Raw genomic sequence first — 18,828 nt, forward strand, 5'->3', positions numbered from 1 at the left:
TCACACACAAGCCCTATAGATCACACAGCTCCCCTATATATTATACACAACCCCTATATATCACACAGCTCCCTATATATCATACACATGCCCTATATATCACACAGCTCCCTATATATCACACAGAATCCCTATATATCATACACAAGCCCTATATATCACACAGCTCCCCCTATATATCATACACAAGCCCTATATATCACACAACTCCCCTATATATTATACACAACCCCTATATATCATACACAAGCCCTATATATCACACAGATCCCCCTATATATCATACACAAGCCCTATAGATCACACAGCTCCCCTTATATATCATAAACAAGCCCTATATATCACACAGCTCCCCTATATATTATTCACAACCCCTATATATCATACACAAGCCCTATAGATCCCACAGCTCCCTATATATCATACACATGCCCTATATATCACACAGCTCCCTATATATCAAAAACATGCCCTATATATCACACAGCTCCCTATATATCATACACATGCCCTATATATCACACAGCTCCCTATATATCATACACATGCCCTATATATCACATAGCTCCTTATATATCACAGCTCCCCCTATAGATCATACACAAGCCCTATAGATCACACAGCTCCCCTTATATATCATACACAAGCCCTATAGCTCACATAGCTCCCCTTATATATCATACACAAGCCCTATGGATCACACAGCTCCCCTTATATATCATACACAAGCCCTATCGATCACACAGCTCCCCTTATATATCATACACAAGCCCTATGGATCACACAGCTCCCCCTCTATTTCATACACAAGCACTATATATCACACAGCTCCCCCTCTATATCATACACATGCCTTATATATCACACAGCTCCTTATATATCACACAGCTCCCTATATCACACAGAATCCCTATATATCATACACAAGCCCTATATATCACGCAGCTCCCCCCTCTATATCATACACATGCCCTATATATCACACAGCTCCCTATATATCATACACATGCCCTATATATCACACAGCTCCCTATATATCACACAGAATCCCTATATGTCATACACAAGCCCTATATATCACACAGCTCCCCCTCTATATCATACACAAGCCCTATATATCACACAGCTCCCCCTATATATCATACACAAGCCCTATGGATCACACAGCCCCCCCCCCTCTATATCATACACAAGCCCTTTATATCATACTCAAGCCCTATAGATCACACAGCCCCCTCTATATCATACACAAGCCCTATAGATCACACAGCCCCCCCCTCTATATCATACACAAGCCCTATAGATCACAGAGCCCCCTCTATATCATACACAAGCCCTATAGATCACACAGCCCCCCCCCCCTCTATATCATACACAAGCCTTATGGATCACACAGCCCCCCTCTATATCATACACAAGCCATAGATCACACAGCCCCCCTCTATATCATACACAAGCCCTATATATCATACACAAGCCATAGATCACACAGCCCCCCTCTATATCATACACAAGCCCTATATATCATACACAAGCCCTATAGATCACACAGCTCCCCCTCTATATCATACACAAGCCCTATGGATCACACAGCTCCCCCTCTATATCATACACAAGCCCTATGGATCACACAGCTCCCCCTCTATATCATACACAAGCCCTATGGATCACACAGCTCCCATATCATACACAAGCCCTATATATCATACATACACAAGCCCTATCTGACGCTGGTGGTGACAGCGCTGGCCCCGCCCCCGTGTCAGGCACTGGTTGCAGTAAGTAGAAGCTCCTCCCCCTCCGTCCTCTGCCTACAATCCCCGGCATGCCCTGCGCGCACAGACAGGAAGCCTGCCCCTCCCTCTTCATTGTGCAGCGCTTAAAGAAAGCGGAAGGAGGAGACGGAGAGGCTTCATTTCGGTGCGAGTCTGTCAGGCGGCTGCACGGTCTCTTTCTGTCATCTGACGCTCCGGCTGCCTTCCCCTTCCTGCCTCCGGCTCCCTCTTCGCCTCATCTAACCCCACTAACCCGAGAATACACCATGGTGAGTAGAGCGCTCAGGGGCGGGCGCCGCACACTGCGGACGGGTCTACGCCCCAGTGCAGCCGGCGGGGGCCGCTCCCTCATGCCGCCATTTTCTGCCACCCCGTCAGTCAGGCAGCTTGTCGTTAGGTGCCACTTTTCCTCAGCCGTTATATAGGGAGGATTCGCTATAGCGCGGCTTGTCAGAGGAACGGCTGCTGTGAGGAGGGTGACCCGGCGTGTGTGGGTGCAGACTATGCTGCTGCGGCCGGCTCTTACCGGTGACGTCTGGTGTAGTAACCGAGGCCGGCGGGTGGGGGCGCGCCCGGTGAGTGCTGGGGGGGGGGGCGCGCGCGCTACTGTGGAAGAGATGAAAGGGCGGGAACGGCGCGCGCCGGCCGCTGGGTGTGGCCTGACGAATTAGAGCGCTGGCCCCGCCCATGTGTGTAAGGAGGAGGGGATTGGCTGGGACGCGCAGCTGCCTCGTAGTCTGCTCCATCCACCTCACAAGGCGCGGCCCTGGCCTGACACTGCGCACAGTGCGCGGCGCCTCCTCCGGGTGACAGGCCCGCGTGCTCTGCCTTGTGTCAGTGGCGGCGACCCTCCTATCTCTAGGGAGCCGGCCACGGCGGCTCTACCGTCATTCTATTGGGGGCGCATTAGTCACCGACGCCATTCCTGCGGTTTCCGACCGGACTGACCGCGTGATGTGTGGCCGCTGACGGAGGTGGAGCCTGTGCTGTCATCCGGAACTTAGCAGGTGACCCCGTGCCAGCCACCCAGGTGTAATGGCAGCACCCGGGGAGAGGGGGCGGTTAACCCCTTCCAGGCCACTTAGTCACACTTATTTTTTTTTAGGAGGAAAGTCACATGGCCCTTTTTAAGACCCATAGCTTTGCATGACTTGCTTTTTGTTTTTCCTTTTTGTGGCCGTCTGTAGCTCTTGATACCATGTTTAGTTTACTTGTGATTGCTCTTTATTGCATTTTGGGATGAGGGGGTGTAAAATGGCTAGCAGTTTTGGGGTTGAGTTGTACAGGCACCTCCTTTCTCCATACACCTGCAGTGGTCATGGGATGTACAGTATCCTGCATTAGGGGTGGGTGTAATACAAGACTTGAGTGGTCAGTGGGGCATCAACTCCTTAGGGCAGTTGTCAGGACTTGGCAAGTGAGCTAGTGCTAGATCAGTGGGGGGTACCAGATGTGGGACCTCCACTGATCAGCTGATATCTACTCCAGCAGCAGTTATATGCTTGCAATGACGCAGAGCGCAGCTGCTGATTACTGTGCTTGTCTCCCATTAAAACGACTTGGAGCTGAGGTGCTGGCACAGAGTAATGTACAGGACTGCAGATTTAAGCTAATTTGAGGTGGGTATTAGACCCCCTCCCCATCTTTCATTTTGCTGACCTATCAGATAAAACTAAAAAAAACCTTCAAGGGACTGTACCCCTGTCTGATCTGTAATGTGCAATCTAGAACTAGAGATGAGTGAATTGATTTTAAGGGCCCTGAACCAGCAACCACATTGGTAGTCAGTGTTCCCCTTAATCTGCGCCTTCTGAACTGCCAACTAATCAGTGCATACTTATGGCCATGGGGTTTAGCTGACACTGTAGTGCTTCCAGGCTATCTCCTCCTAAATAGTGACATTTATTTCAGTTTTTGCATCAAACCGTGGAATTGTATAGAACAAAAACCTGACCTGCACCTCCATATAGTATGCACAGGCACCTACTGCAATGAATACATAACGTGCAAGAACGAGGAACACAGCAGCACTCTGTGGAGACCAATACACATGCAAACACAAAATCTAGTGTAATTGCTACATAAACTGTAATAAGTAAAAAAAATTGCAGTTATGAAGTGCATCTTCCTCATACCTAGAAATCAACTTTCCTCATGTTTCTTCCACACAACTATGGGCCTGATTGCTCAGGGTATTGGACAGATTTGTAACTTAAAACACTTTAAATGTCACAATTTGTGCTAAATTCAGTTGTGCACAGATTCTGACTTAGAGTTTTTATGCCAGTCCTTGCTGCCTGACAAGTTTATTAAAATGAATACCACTTTAGTGGTGTAATGTACACCAGAATTGCACTCAGTCCCTGACTAGAGTAATGTTAGATGGAGGCACACCTTAATGGCCTCATAAAGACCATGTGGAAAATGCCAGTCTTAAAGGGCTTGTCCAATACTTGGATAACCCCTTCTTGATATAAATGTTTGGCCCTGATAAAGTAAAAAACCTATACTCTCCTCCCATGCCGGTGCCATTCCAGCAGTATTGGCGCCTGCGGTCCCTACACTATCCAGTGGTTGTTGTTACATGTGACCCTGGTGCCCAATCAGTGCTGGCATTGCTGTCTTCACCTTTGGGCAAATCGGTCATGAAGAGGAAGTCTGGACTGCTGCTGATCTCGCTTCCTCTTCATGTTTAATTTGACGGAAGGTGGGGACAGTGACACCAGCGGTGATTGGGTGCTAGGGTCATGTCACAACAGCATGGGAGTCCCAGGGAGAGGACATGCTGACACTGTGGGAATGGTGTTGGCACAGGAGGGGAGTGTAGGCTTTATTTTATTTGGGCCAGTAGGGTATGATAAAAAGTTGTCCAGGTAGTGGACAACTTCTTTAATTGAGGCCTTAATTTCTACCTGTCGCAAAAGCTTTTTGGATGGGTCAGTAGATGAATGTCTGTGCTTAAAGGGAAAGTATTGAGAACAACCTCACTCCAGGCAGCTTTAGGTTATGTGCATACAATGCTGATTTAGTGTGGATCTGCAGCGTTTTTTCCGCACAAACACTGCAGATCTGCAAAGTGATTTACAGTACAATGTAAATCAATAGGAAAAAAATGCTGTGCTAATGGTGCGGAAAATTCTGCATGAAAAACGCTGCGGATCGAAAGTAGCACGTCGCTGCTTTTGGGTGGATCTGCAGCATTTCTGCACCCTTCCATTATAGAAATCTGCAGAGGTAAAAAACACATGACATCCGCAACAAACGCACAATCCACATAAAAAACGCGTCAAATCTGCACCTGCGTTTTCTGCCAGGAGATGCGGGTTTTGTGCAGAAAATTCTGGACCCCAATCCGCAACGTGTGCACCTATCAAATTAGGCTAAGGCTAAACTTGTGAAAAAAACATCTAATGAGAAAATATAAAATCAGTGCTCTGTAAAAGGAAGAAAAATCTTCACTGGTTAGTATACATGCCCCGCAGAGATGGTGCCATATAGTAATATGGCTGCTATAGGGAAGCACTCTGGTGATTGCATGTAAGATCACTGAAACCTGTCATGGATATAGTGCCATCCCATATGCCCTTGGCTGTGTAGTATACAGGGCTGTGGAGACTGTAAAATATGGACTGACTCCTAAAATGGGTACACTAGTACTGTAAATGTGTTTATAAGAATTTGGGAGCATTCTAAAACATCCTATAAATGTCTGTCCGGATCTAAGCTTATAGTTGAGATGAATCTGTGCTGCACTTTATGTACATGCTCAGTAGTGACCTGGGTTGGGGAGTGAGTCATGGAAATGTCTGAGTTGGTTTGGCTACAGACTCCAGCCCTCCTATTATAGCAGCCTGTACCCATTGAAGTCAATCGGTGTGAGCTGCTGCCACGCCTGCCCTCAACCCCTGTAATGCTGCTGCAACCCTTTATGCCATAAAGTGGAAGTGTTTTCTACTTCTAAACCAATTCTGTTTGCTGGAAGAGACTGCAGGGTCAGTCTACATTTGTGGTGTGACCATGCATGTTGGGCTATACTGGGAGGTGTCGCTTATTGAGCGTTAATGCCAGAATTGGCACAAGGCTGCACTAACAGAGTTTTGGTGCTCTCATGCCATTTTCACCCAGCTGACAGTGGGCAGAAGCATGGCAACCCCTACTCGTCAAATTCATAGCTAGCTATGGAGGTAGTCCATCTCCTCAAGACCACGGTGTAAGGGTATGTGCACACGTTGCAGTTTTTGCTGCGGATCCGCAGCGTTTTTGATGCTGCGGATCTGCAGCAGTTTTCCATGTGGTGTACAGTACAATGTTAACCTGCAGAAAACCAAAACCGCTGTGCAAAAAACGTGCAGAAATGCTGCATTTTTTTTTCCACAGCATGTCAATTCTTTGTGCGGAACCTGCAGCAGTTTGACACCTGCTCCATATTAAAAAAAAAAAGTAGCAGAATCCACACAAACCGTGATAAATCCATGGCAAAAACGCAGTGTTTGCCCTGCGGATTTAGCAAAATCAGTGCGGAAAAATCCGCACAGCAGACCGCAGCGTGTGCACATACCCTAAAGTGCCTGTCTTGCTGAATCAAGCCCTTAATCTTATGATGCTAGCTATAGTTGTCTGCAAGAACAAGTCAGGTCCCAGGTGCTTTTGTTGGGTTTTCCTCTTGTAAGTCCAGAATTGACCAGACTTGTAGCTTCTGGCTAACAGCCACCTAAGGTGTATGGCCTCTTCTATATATTCCAGAAGGCTTTCTTTGATTCCCCCATACATGAATGCTCAACTTGGCAGGGCATGCTTGTTTCAAGTGGGCAGGATAAAGCAATCTGCTGCCATACATCTCTAGTTGCTGATCTTCCAAGGGGTAGAAAATTGGGCATTCTAATGCAATATGCTTGATTCTTCTCCACCCCTTGACATCTTTCACAAAGGAGCTGCTCTCAGCCCCCATACACATTAGATGGCTCAGCTGGCATGTGTATTGGTGGGGTATCTTGAGATGCACTTTTTTCACTTTTAATTAAAATGCATTAACAATCAAATTTCCTATTCCTGGGGCAAATTAGGGAAGAGCAGGGCTGACCTGTCTTAAAAGCAAAGTAACATGACACATATAATGCTGCACATCCACCACTTGTGTAATTACCAGTCATTATAAACTGATTCTGCTGCATTCTGTGCAGCTCTTCCTAATAATCCCAAGGACAATCCTGGGTGCCTACCTCCAGAGTACCGTTAGATGACTGGGTATGACTAATGGGGTGTGATCTCATGTGGGTGTGGAGATGACTGCTGCTACCAATACAATGGTCCCTTTGTATATGCTGCAATGGTGGGCTACATGACATAATGGCTTAGACTGCTACTTTTTTTTTTTTTCTCTCCTTTTGGCCTGAGAAACCCCTCTTTGATCTCCCCCTTCACTTTATTTCTTTTACTGTTCTCTTCTAGGCCTCTGGAGTGATGGTTTCCGATGTTGTCGTTGAAATCTTCAATGCAATGAAGGTTCGCAAGTCCTGTACTTCTGAGGAGGCAAAGAAGCGCCTGAAGGCTGTCATATTCTGCCTGAGTCCTGACAAGAAAACAATTATTCCAGAAGAAGGCAAACAGATCTTAGTAGGAGATTGTGGTGAAAAAATCGGCGATCCCTACAAGTACTTTGTGGAAATGCTACCCTGTGATGACTGCCGCTATGCGCTATATGACTGCTGCTATGAAACAAAGGAGACTAGGAAGGAGGACCTTGTCTTTTTCTTCTGGTGAGATGCTGAGACAGAAATTGCACTAGGAAATTAGAAAGTAATCCTTCAAGAGGAAATGTTACTTGCTAATCAAGTTGAGCAATAATTCTGATGTATCAATAGGTAGACATTAAATGTCTGCCTGGGACCTTAGCTGTTTAGATACTTAACTTCTGTTAGCATGCTACAGATGGCGGTGAGGAGATTTCCTAGGAAATATCACATGAAATAGATTTTTATTTTAGTATAAGATCTTTGGATGTCACATTCTCAATACAAGAATTTGTAGGTTGACTATGCTAATCTAAAGGGTTGGTGTGTAGCTGGGTGCAATAATATGGAAACGGTTCCACCCTGTGATGGCCATCTGTAGAGATTCATTAAAGGGGTTGTCTGGTCATGTCATTGACTGCAAACTTCTGAATCTGGTCACATGCAATACAGGGTGGATTGATTTAAATCACGCCGATTTAAATCATGATTTAAATCACGATTTAAATCAAAAGATTTTTTTCTATTTAAATCGGATCGATTTAAATCATGATTTTAATCATGATTTAAATCACTGATTTAAATCAAAAGGTTTTTTTTAATATAAATCACGATTAAAATGAGAAGTGAGAGCAGTGCGCATGTGCGCCCATAGTTACACGGACGAAACTAGGGGCAACGATCTAACGCCAGGGTGAGGGGGGGACCCCAAAGTAAGTAAAAATCTTTTTTGTTTTACTATATGGCAATAGGTAGGTGTTTAAAAGCAGCATGTCTTAATTGTATAAACTATTAATAGCCTCCACATTTTGTTCATACTGCCCCTTTAATTCCACACTTCTAGCTTGGTTTCACTTTTGGTTTAGTTTCTTTTTCCATTCAGTTGACATGCCCAAACTTGTTGGATAGTCAGCATCCTACAGAAACCTCTGGAAGAGCATGGCATTGTGAATGTTACACATATAAAGCCTTTATTCTACTGAGTTAAACAACTCAGCTTTATCTCATGATGGAAGAACCTTTGGATGGTAAAATATTTTCCTCAAAAAGCAGTTTATTGAAAAAAATCCGATTTAAATCAAAAAAATCCGATTTTTTTTTTATTTTTTTTTAAAAAACATTGATTTTTATCCACCCTGATGCAATATGCATGCTGTCAGGATTCACTGGTATTGACTAATTTGCAAACTTCCAGCCACATACAAGCCCAAGCACATCTAGTCTGAATCAATACAACTGAATTGGGAGAAGCAGAGCATGTCTAGTAGGCATGTGGCTACCCACTCTCACCAGCAGTGAAGCCCTGCAGTATGTTCACCATGTGCTTTCAGGATTCGGAAGTCTGCAGAGTAACTACAGACTTATTAGAGCAGACAACTTAATGTTGGAAACCATGAAGCTTCTGCTCATATCTTCCAGATCCTGAGTTTACCACTTGTAGTTTCATGCACGTACTCATTGTTCTTCTCTTGGTTGGATACAATATGATCTTGCCTCCTGTAGAAAGGTGTGTTTTTTTTTTTTTTTGGTTTTTTTTTTTAAATCATGATGCCCTCCTTAATGAAGAGGGTCCTCCTGTAATTTAGACTGAATTTGTGCATGGGTTGCACTTGGTTTTGGAATGACCTGCAGACAGGTGTGTTTTTTTTAAGATGGCTGCCATGGTTTTTTTTTTTTTTAAATCCTACCCCTTAAACTCCATGGACACAGAATGTATCTGTGTAGAGGTGGTCAGTGCCATTTAATGTTCCCAGTAAGTTATTTACTTCCCAGACTGTTCAGTATACAGGATTACATGTGTCTAGTCCCACTATCTCCCCTAATTCAGATGAATGTGGTTGAGGCAGTGCTAGGTTCTAGAAAGCTGCTGATCTGTCCAAGGAAGTGCTGGTATATGGCCAGATCCTTTTTTTTTTTTTTTTTTTTTTTCTGATCTTCCAGTTAGTAACATGATTACTGGCGACACTTATTGCCACCTTGTTAAGAGTTTGTAATATCTAGGTCAAGTGTCACTAATCCAGTGTCTTGGTTTTTTAAATCAAAGGCAGTATTTGTATATGGTAGATTCTGCAACAAAAAAGTAAAGCCTCAGACTTGTAACACTTTAGTTAAAATCCTCATCTAACACTTGTGGCAAAATCCACTGATTTTTTTTTTATTTTTTTATCTTGTGTGAACCTAACAGGGCACCATATTTTGGCACATCTGACTTGGTCACGCTTGTCTTGTTCGGCAGCACCTGAGTCCAGAAAGTTACTGATGGGAAATCCCAATCCACCTTGGAGTGGGGATGGCGACTGATGTGAAATGCAGCAGTTTATACATGGCATACGCAAGGCACATAATCAATTATTTCATTTCCAATAAAATTCTAACTCTACTTGCCAACCTTGGCCATCTTAGGCCACGTTCACACGCTGCGGGTTCCTCTGCGGGTTAATCCCGCAGCGGAATTGAAAATCTGCAGGGCAAAACCACTGCGGTTATCCCTGCAGATTTATCGCGGTTTGTTCCGCGGTTTCCGCTGCGGGATTACTGCTGTACTATTGATGCTGCATATGCAGCAATATGCAGCATCAATAGTAATGTAAAAAATAATAAAAATCGGTTATACTCACCCTGACGTCACAATCTCCCCGGCGCTGCAAGCGGCTGTGCCGACAAGGACCTTCGTGACGTCACGGTCATGTGACCGCGGCGTCATCGCGGTCATGTGACCGCGACATCACCACAGGTCCTGTTCGGCACAGCAACTGAGACCGGACGCCGCGGGCAGCGCAGAGAGGTGAGCATAATATGATTTTTTTATTTTAATTCTTTTTTTTTTACACCCAAATATGGTTCCCAGGGCCTGGAGGAGAGTCTCCTCTCCTCCACCCTGGGTACCACCCGCACATTATCCGCTTAACTTCCCGCAACGTGGGCACAGCCCCATGCGGGAAGTTAGCGGTTCAATGCATTTCTATGGGTGCAGAATCGCTGCGATTCTGCACCAAGAAGTGACATGGTCCTTCTTTTTTTTCTGCAGAAAATCCGCGCGGATTTTCCACAGAAAAAAAGGATCGTCGGCACAGCGGGTTTTGTTTTCCATTAGGTTACATTGTACTGTAACCTACATGGAAAAAGGATGCGGACCCGCAGCTGCAAAACAGCTGCGGGTCCGCAGCAAAACCCGCAGCGTGTGAACATAGCCTAAAACAGTCAAGTATCTAGGCTCTTGTTAGGGCATGTTTGGAAATCTGGTGGATCTAAGCAGTCTTTTTGATCATCATAGGGTATGTTTCCACCTTAAGGATGGCCAGCGGTTTGGACGGAGTGGCAAACCTGATCTGCCCTAAGCCCCGCCCCCTTCTGTGACGCAATGATGCCGGATGTGTTCATTGCACACATCCGGCATCATCGCACCCCACACATAGGGCCCTGTGATATACCTTGCAGCGTCGCCGCAAGGTACACGGACATGCTGCGATCTTAAAGACGCGCAGCATGTCTGGAATCGCAGGGCCGCCGGGTGCGTGTTACCATGCATAGTGGAAACAGGACTTGATAAAATCCCACGTGGACACATACCCTTATACTTCATTCTGCTGCTTATGAACACAAATGTGAACTAACACGTACAGCAAGAGACTGCTTGGGACTACTTTTCTTCATACCTGTGCAATGATCTCCCTCCACAGATCATGTAAATCATTCAGGGTTACAATAGTGTAGCTTTTACAGCTGACCTAACTTGTGGTAGTTTAACAGATCTGTAAGCTACTAATTGTCAAGTGAACCAGTGCATTCATTGTAATGATGCCATTAGTTAAGGACAGCAATGGACTACTTTAGTGTCTAGTTCAGTAGACTGAGTATCCCAATTTTGTGAGCTGTTAAAGGCAAGAACCCTTCCAAGACGCTTTGCCTTAAACTGTCAATAGTCAAAAGTGTAGATTTAATAGATTAGTATGACACTTTCATAGTACCTGGTGACTGTAGTTTTGTCCAAATCCTAAACACCCCGACTACCCCAGCATAAGTTAGCTCTGCCACAGCCTAAACTGGAACCAGTTCAATGTGCATGCACCAGAGCTGTTTTCCATTGATGCAACCTGGTCCATTGATTTAGCAGCTTTTATTGCTTTCAGACTTGGAGGATTGTGATTACTCCTAATGGCTACCAATCTGGCATCCATAAAATAAAGATCTTAGACCGCTGAGGATTTGGTTTGAATGCCCCAGTACTAAATACTTGTGGTGTTTTTTTTTTTTTGTTTGTTCTTTCAGGGCTCCTGAAGAAGCTCCACTGAAAAGCAAAATGATATATGCCAGTTCTAAAGATGCAATCAAGAAGAAATTTGCAGGTGAGTACCTGAAACTAATCTAATTATATTCACATTTGTGAAAATAGGTGACATTCTCACTTATACTTTTTTTTTTTTTTTTTTCCCCCCCTCCCTTTTTCAGGTTGTAAGCACGAGGTGCAGGTAAACAACAGAGCTGATATAAGAGACCGTTGTACCCTGGCTGAGAAACTTGGTGGCAACACTGTCACCTCTGTGGAAGGAATACCTCTGTGAAGACCTCAATGCCTCCACTCCCAGTGTCTGTGCCACTTCTTAAAGGGGCTTCCATGTTATGATCCCCCAACAGGGTCTCCTGTTACCCTTGAACCCTACACTCTCTTGATGAGGGAATCATTCATTCTACAAGCAGGCTTCTCCTTCAAGCCATCCCCCTGCCCCAGCAGGCATTAATGTCCCTGTAGTACATTTTGGTTTTTCTTTTTTCCTTCCAACAGAGGCAGCTTTCCATTCTAGTTATGAACTGGTCCTCATGCCCCTTCACTTGTCACTTGCCTCCTAAGCTGAGTTATTTTGCCAAATGCAACCTGGCATCTTACTTCCCCCCCCCCCCCCCCCCCCCCCCCCTCACTGCTCAATGGTTACAAAACTGGGCTCTGTAGATCTGGATACCGTAATCTAGAACTTAAACATGATGCAAATTGTGGATCAAACTGCGACCCATAATGTGCTGCTTGTGGGTTGGCCTCTAACATTCCCAGAACCAGCTTTTCATTTTGTCAGATGATCGCACCTCCAAATTCTTCTTTTGTGCAACATTCCTTCTTTTTTTTTTTTGGTTACCCCCCCCCCTGGCATTTTGCAGGGTATTAAGTACTTGTAGTTACGTTAGGAAACCTTTTTAAGAAGCTTGTAATGGCACCTTTAATTGTAAACCTCCAGTAGCACAGAATTCCTTTAACTTAAGCAGAGTATAGGACACGGCTCTTTGCTCCAGTCCAGCATTCCATATTTCGTTTTTTGAAATAGATGGCCGCACATTAAGTGTTTTTTTTTTTTTTTTTTGCCAATTTCCTCAATTTGATGACCCTTATTTGGACACTTGTGTGTTTAGAGGTGGGTCTATTGGGAGGGTAAAGAAATAGACGACTGAAACCTTTCACCACCTACAACTCCCTTTTCCCCAAACCCCTGCCCCTCAGTCACTTGTTCATTGCGGTCTTTAATTCCTTTTGTCTTGCGTTACTAATATGGAAGTCATAATGGCAGATCTGACATTAATAAACCAATAAAGGAATCGGTTTCATGTGGTATTTTGTTATTGTGGTGACATTTCCTTAAAGGGGTTTTTCCCCCAAAATGACAGGACGGGTGTTAAATGTGTGGTGGTAAGGAGGGGGGGGGGCACTTGAACTTGCACTTTCTGAGGCTGACCGATCCACAGAGGAGAATCTACATCTACTGGTCCAGTCAGTCTACAGATGCCGTGAAGAGGAATTGAAGCTGTCTCCCCAGATGCAGTTGCAATGTATAGAGCCTTTGAGGGTCTGGGGCAGTTTGTTTGTCTTAAAGCAGGTTTGCATCTGTGCTCAGTGGTCCTGATTTTAGACTGGTGTCTTGCAGGCCAGTGTTAAAAGGCTTGCTGGCCCAAGATTTGCCAAAAATTGGAAATGTCCACCTCTTCATCAACTCTCGTCCCTTCTCAAAAGTCAGTACAGCCAAAGCTGGTTTACACCTAGCTTGGACCAGGTTCACATAATGTTATGGCCACACATCAGGACTTCAGTCTGAAGAACTGGATGCGGGCATATCACCAACAAGGATGTGGACTGACTTGGTCTGCTTTATTAGTTTGTGCTCAGATCATTTTCAGGAAAGTAATGGCTTCATTAAAGTTGCTGGATTTCCTGAATACTGCTTTTTTGTAGGGGAGGTGAAGGCTGTACAGATGAGGGGGAAATGGCTGTAAGGGTCAGTTCTCACTGTTGTGTGGTTTGTTTTTTGTTTTCTGCAGCAAAATTTGATCTCTTAGTAGGAAAGAAGCTGCAGAGTTTTACTGTGGCTTTGGCATGCTGCACTTGTCTCTTGTGCATGCTAAAAGTTTAGTGCGACACAGTCCTATTCTATAGAATCAGTTTTATAGAATCGGTGTGCATGAGGTTTCTGAAATCTCAGACTTTGCTGGTACTAAAAATTTGCATAAGACTAGTGTGAACTAACCCTAACTAGTTCTGCAGTCACTTCCAACTCTTTCCTTATGGAGGAGAACTCTTCTGGAAAACCTCCTTTAATCCTTTTCCAACATCAGGTGTAATAGTTCACCAATGTCAGACTCCCTCCCTTTGATGTGGGCTCCGGCAGTGAACCCACATCTTTCTGAGGACATGTTGATTGTTTTGAACAGCAGACCTGTATCTGCAATAGCCAAAGGTGGAATCGCGATCCATCTGTGGCTAATAACAAGTTAAATGTTGCTGTCAAACTCTTAACAGTGGCATTTTAAATTGTACCGGAAATGCGCACACCAGTTACCCCATCATGTGATTGTGGGTCACTGGTGTGTTGGCATGACAACCTAGGGTCTCCTGGAGACCTCTGGTTGTCAGTGCCAGCTTGCTGTGATCACAACCCAGTGGTTGGTGCTCACAGCAAGTGAGTAAATCTGCTATAGAGGTGATATTCATGTAGCAGAGACAATTGGGTTGTGGCAGCTTCTAGTCTCCTGTGGAGACTATAGAAGCATGCCAAAAGTAAAAAAGCCTGAAAATATAAAAATACAAATTGCACCATTCAAAAAAAAAAAAAAAAAAATCCACATTTGAAATCGCTCAGTCAATAAAAAAAAAAGGATTAACCTGATTGCTAAATGGCGTAGCAAGAAAGTCAAAACACCAGAATTACTTTTTTTTTTTTTTTTTTTTTCCCCTCACCACTTAGACACCAAACATGTCTAGTTTTTTAATCTGTGAACTTATAGAGACCTGGAGAATCAGAAGGGCAGGTCAGTTTTAGCATTTTTGTGAACCTAGTAAAAAGCCAAAGTGTGGGATTGCACTTTTCTTGCAATTTCACCACTTGGAATTTTTTTTTTTTTTTGTTTTACTAGTACACAACATGGTAAACCAATGCTGTTGTTCAGGCTATGAACGTTGTGGATTTACTGTGGCTCAGCAGGATTTTTTCCCATGCAGAAACACTGCAGATCTGCAAGTTACTTACAGTACAATGTAAATCAATGGGAAAAAATGCTGTGCTAATGGTGCAGAAAATTCCATGCAGAACCGCTGCGGATTAAAAGTAGCATGTCACTACTTTTGTGCAGATCTGCAGCGTTTTTGTACCATTTCATTATTGAAATATCTAAACATACTGATCCGCTAGGCAATTATTAAACTACACGCTGAATCAAGAAGTGTTATAATTTTTTTTTTTTAGATTATAACTTTATTGACACACACAATACAAAAGATAAAACAATGCCTCATCACCTTGAAAATGAATTATATAATGGCAGGAAGGAGTAGAAAAAAATCTTAATGGTAGCTGGAAAGCATAAGGTAATACATACATTCTTTCATATATTAAACCTGACAAAAAAGCATGCTGAGAAAATATCTCTTGACAAAATTAAATTTAGCACATATTTTTGAGTTGAAAAATTGTTAATATCCTTTAATTGTTAATATTTATAGTAAATATGCTAAAAAACCTGAATGTCAGATAGTGAGATGCAGTAAGCAACAGAGGCTAGAAGGCTTACAATATTTATATAAATTCAGGGAACCCTGTGCACAGCCCCTAAAACAAAAAAAAACAACCGACCGATATTAACTAGCAAACTGCAGTCACATTTACTGCATGCGATGGACCCAATATCCTAGTCTTAATGGAGCGAGTAGATAGAGAAATCACACCTTTTAATTCATGCTAAACTGAGCCATAGCTTAGTATGGGCAGATAATGACTAATAAAGCAACAATGCGTAAATCCAGTTGTTCAACTAAGGTAGGCAAACACCACTGTGTAACGCCCACATACACAAGCGCTAGACAGAATATCTAAATGGAACAAATGCCCAGTAAAATATATGCAATTATCTTGAAGTAAATGCCCCAACATAACTAGGCAGTGCAGTCCGCCACTAAGTTATTTGCTATAATTGCCCAGTAAAGATAATACTGAGAACCGCAACTATAAATGTGCAGCTGAGGGTAAACAAACGCTAATGTGTTCCATGCGCCCACTTGCTAGTATAAGATAGACCTCACTATCACGAAGACTATTTGCATAATGCATGTAACAATGTCAAAAAAAATATGGGGCAAAGAAAACTCCAACTATACATATTACCTGAGAATACGATGCTTCCAGCCCCACGTGGCACGCCAGTCCCTGCCAAACCCCGACGTGCGTTTCGCAACAGCTTCCTCTTGGGATTATAAAAATCTGCAGTGGTAAATCCACAGCAAACCCACATAAAGTATCAAATCCACACCTGCGTTTTCTGCCAAGAGATGCAGAAGCCGAACAAAAAAAATTCCAGAGGCAAATCTGCAACATGTGCACATAGCCTCAAAAGTACAACTCATCCTGCAAAAAAAAAAAAACAAACACTCACATGGCCATATTGACAGAAAAATAGTTATGTCTCTGGGAAGAAGGGGAATAAAAACAGCTCCAGGTGTAAAGATGTGCTGTTGCCATAAATGTGTATTTTTCGGGTGTCCCTCTGGAGAGCACCACTAGGAGGTAGTCCTTCATATCCTTGATAGGGACAGCTCCCCTCCCCACCACCCCTCAGAAACCCTGGAGAATGTTACCATGCTTAAACATCACTACAGATGCTGTCTCGGATTTTGGGGAGCCCACATGGAAGGTCGTTATGTCCAAGGAACATGGTCTACATCAGTGTGCAACAGTTCCTCAAACTACAGGGATTTCAGAGCAGTCTGGGAAGCACTGAGGAGATGCCAAGAAGAGCTACAGAATCAACATATCAGCATCTTCTTGACCAGAGTATCTTTCCTCCTACATTGGGAAAGTCCAAGGCACCGTCACTTACAGAAACTGTCAGACCGTATTCTCCTGGGCAGAACTCACAGTAAAATCAATCACGGCAGTACACCTGAGAGGCTCAAAAAATCAGCAGACTTCTTAAGCGGGGAGAAGGTTCAGATCACAGAATGGTCTCTAAACGAAGAGGTCTTTGCTCAGCTGACCCAGCACTGGGGTACATCAGAGATAAGACTTATTTGCCTCAAGAATAAATACAAAAACAAAAGAATTATCATTACATCCAGGAAAAAATCCAACTGGGTAAATTGCTACAATACTTAAAGCTCACAGAGAGCTGGAGAGTGGACTCTACCCTCTTCGTCGAGATGGCCAGAAAGAACAAAGGGAAGAAGGCTTCAGAAGCTACTCTAGCCAGATGGATAAAGTCGACAATTAGTGCAGCATATGTCTTGGTGGGAAAGACTCCGCCGGAAAACCTCAGGGCTCACTCTCAGAGAGCAATCTCGGCTTTGTGGGCAGAGAGTGCTGGGGCATTCATGGAACAGATCTGCAGGGCCGCGACTTGGTCACCTTTTGCAGACATAAGTTGGACGTTCTGTCAAACCAATAGATGGTCTTTGGGAGGAAAGTCCTCCAAGCCTTAATCCCGCCGTAGCAGGAGTTACTTGGTATTTCTCCTGGTGGTGCTCTCAGGGGGGACATACTGGAAAGTAGGAATTGGTCCTACCGGTAATGGTGTTTCCAGAAGACCATCAAGACCGCACCCCTTATATACCCTCCCTTGAATTTCCTGTCTGATATGTGATATGAACATGTGTAGAGAGGAGGTTCAATAAAATAGTTGTTGCATCCATCCTGGTGTACTTGGGAAAATCACTGAAGGGTGGTGGTGATGAGGAGCTACTTAACCTTCTTTGTCCCTATCAAGGATAAGAAGGACAACGTCCTGGTGGTGCCGTCATGATGGACTCCTGGAAACAACATTACCGGTAGGACTAATTCCTACTTTTTTTGTTAGTTTTAATAATGTAAATTCCGCTATCCTGAATCTGGTGTTTTATTTTTGTTTCTGCTTTTCTCTGTTCATGATATGTCCTCTTAATTTAAGTATTGTTGTCATAGAAAAATGTGTGTGTCTTTATGGATTACTCCCCTTTGGCTAAAAAAGAAAAAATACGTATGGGGAGGGCATATCTCAGAAATGGGAGAGGTGTAGGAACATAGCAAAAACATCAGATTCACTAAAACAGTAAGTGGGCTACCTAAAGCTACCACTAGTAGGAGCTAATTTCCTACTGGTATACATTGAACTCGATGATAACAGTACGTTGCAACCTCTTAAAGGGGACGGATCTGATGTGCCAACAGTAGACAACCCAGCTGTCTTATCCATAGTGCTCAAGATGTCGACTGATGGTCGATTAAATCATTTGCGCATGTGCATATGCAAGGCATTCTGCCGCTTGTATCTGCGTATGCATCTCCTGCTCAGAAGAGCTGTATAAATCATGCACACCGTCAATTAGCGGCAGCAGGCACTAAATCTGTGTCTATGCAAAGAATTTGAATCTCCGATAGCAATAAAAATATTAACCAAGACCAAAATTATGAGCTAAATGTTGCATGGTGTTAAAAGAGAGAAATTCCCTTGTCATTTTAATAATGTTATCATGTTTTTTATTAACTAATTTTTTTATTAAGATTTTGTAATTTAACAAATGGTCCGACCAAACAACAACATTCAATAACGACATCCAGAAAGTAATAAAGGATTAGGCTACTTTCACACTAGCGTCGTGCACGGCACATCGCTATGCGTCGTTTTGGAGAAAAAACGCATCCTGCAAAAGTGCTTGCAGGATGCGTTTTTTCTCCATTGACTTGCAATGTGAAAGTAGCCTTAGAGAGGTTGCAAGGGCAAAGTAAAGAGGTGAAATATAGGGAAGTGCTGCCTCTAGTGGTGGACACCCAATTGTAAAATGAAGCATTGACTACTAGTTTTCAAATATACATATGAACAAT

The 18,828-nt window shown here is 43.7% G+C and overlaps 2 protein-coding genes across 3 annotated transcripts in view; one reads left to right on the top strand and one right to left on the bottom strand.

Moving 5' to 3' along the window:
• Positions 1-2,410, bottom strand: part of MUS81 (MUS81 structure-specific endonuclease subunit) — a 104,091-nt gene extending 101,681 nt beyond the window's left edge. For both annotated transcript variants that reach the window (XM_077287417.1, XM_077287420.1), the window contains exon 1: positions 2,302-2,410. The gene's annotated coding sequence lies outside the window, so the exon portion shown is untranslated. The remainder of the gene's footprint in view (positions 1-2,301) is intronic.
• CFL1 (cofilin 1) lies at positions 1,879-13,091 on the top strand. Its single transcript, XM_077287425.1, has 4 exons — positions 1,879-2,044; positions 7,224-7,531; positions 11,774-11,850; positions 11,954-13,091. Exons 1-4 carry the CDS (start codon positions 2,042-2,044, stop codon positions 12,064-12,066), a joined length of 501 nt encoding a protein of 166 aa, XP_077143540.1. The 5' UTR covers positions 1,879-2,041; the 3' UTR covers positions 12,067-13,091.
• Positions 13,092-18,828: the final 5,737 nt, after the last annotated feature.

Source organism: Ranitomeya variabilis, chromosome 2 (genome assembly GCF_051348905.1).
Source record: "Ranitomeya variabilis isolate aRanVar5 chromosome 2, aRanVar5.hap1, whole genome shotgun sequence".
Classification (NCBI taxonomy): Eukaryota; Metazoa; Chordata; class Amphibia; order Anura; family Dendrobatidae; genus Ranitomeya; species Ranitomeya variabilis.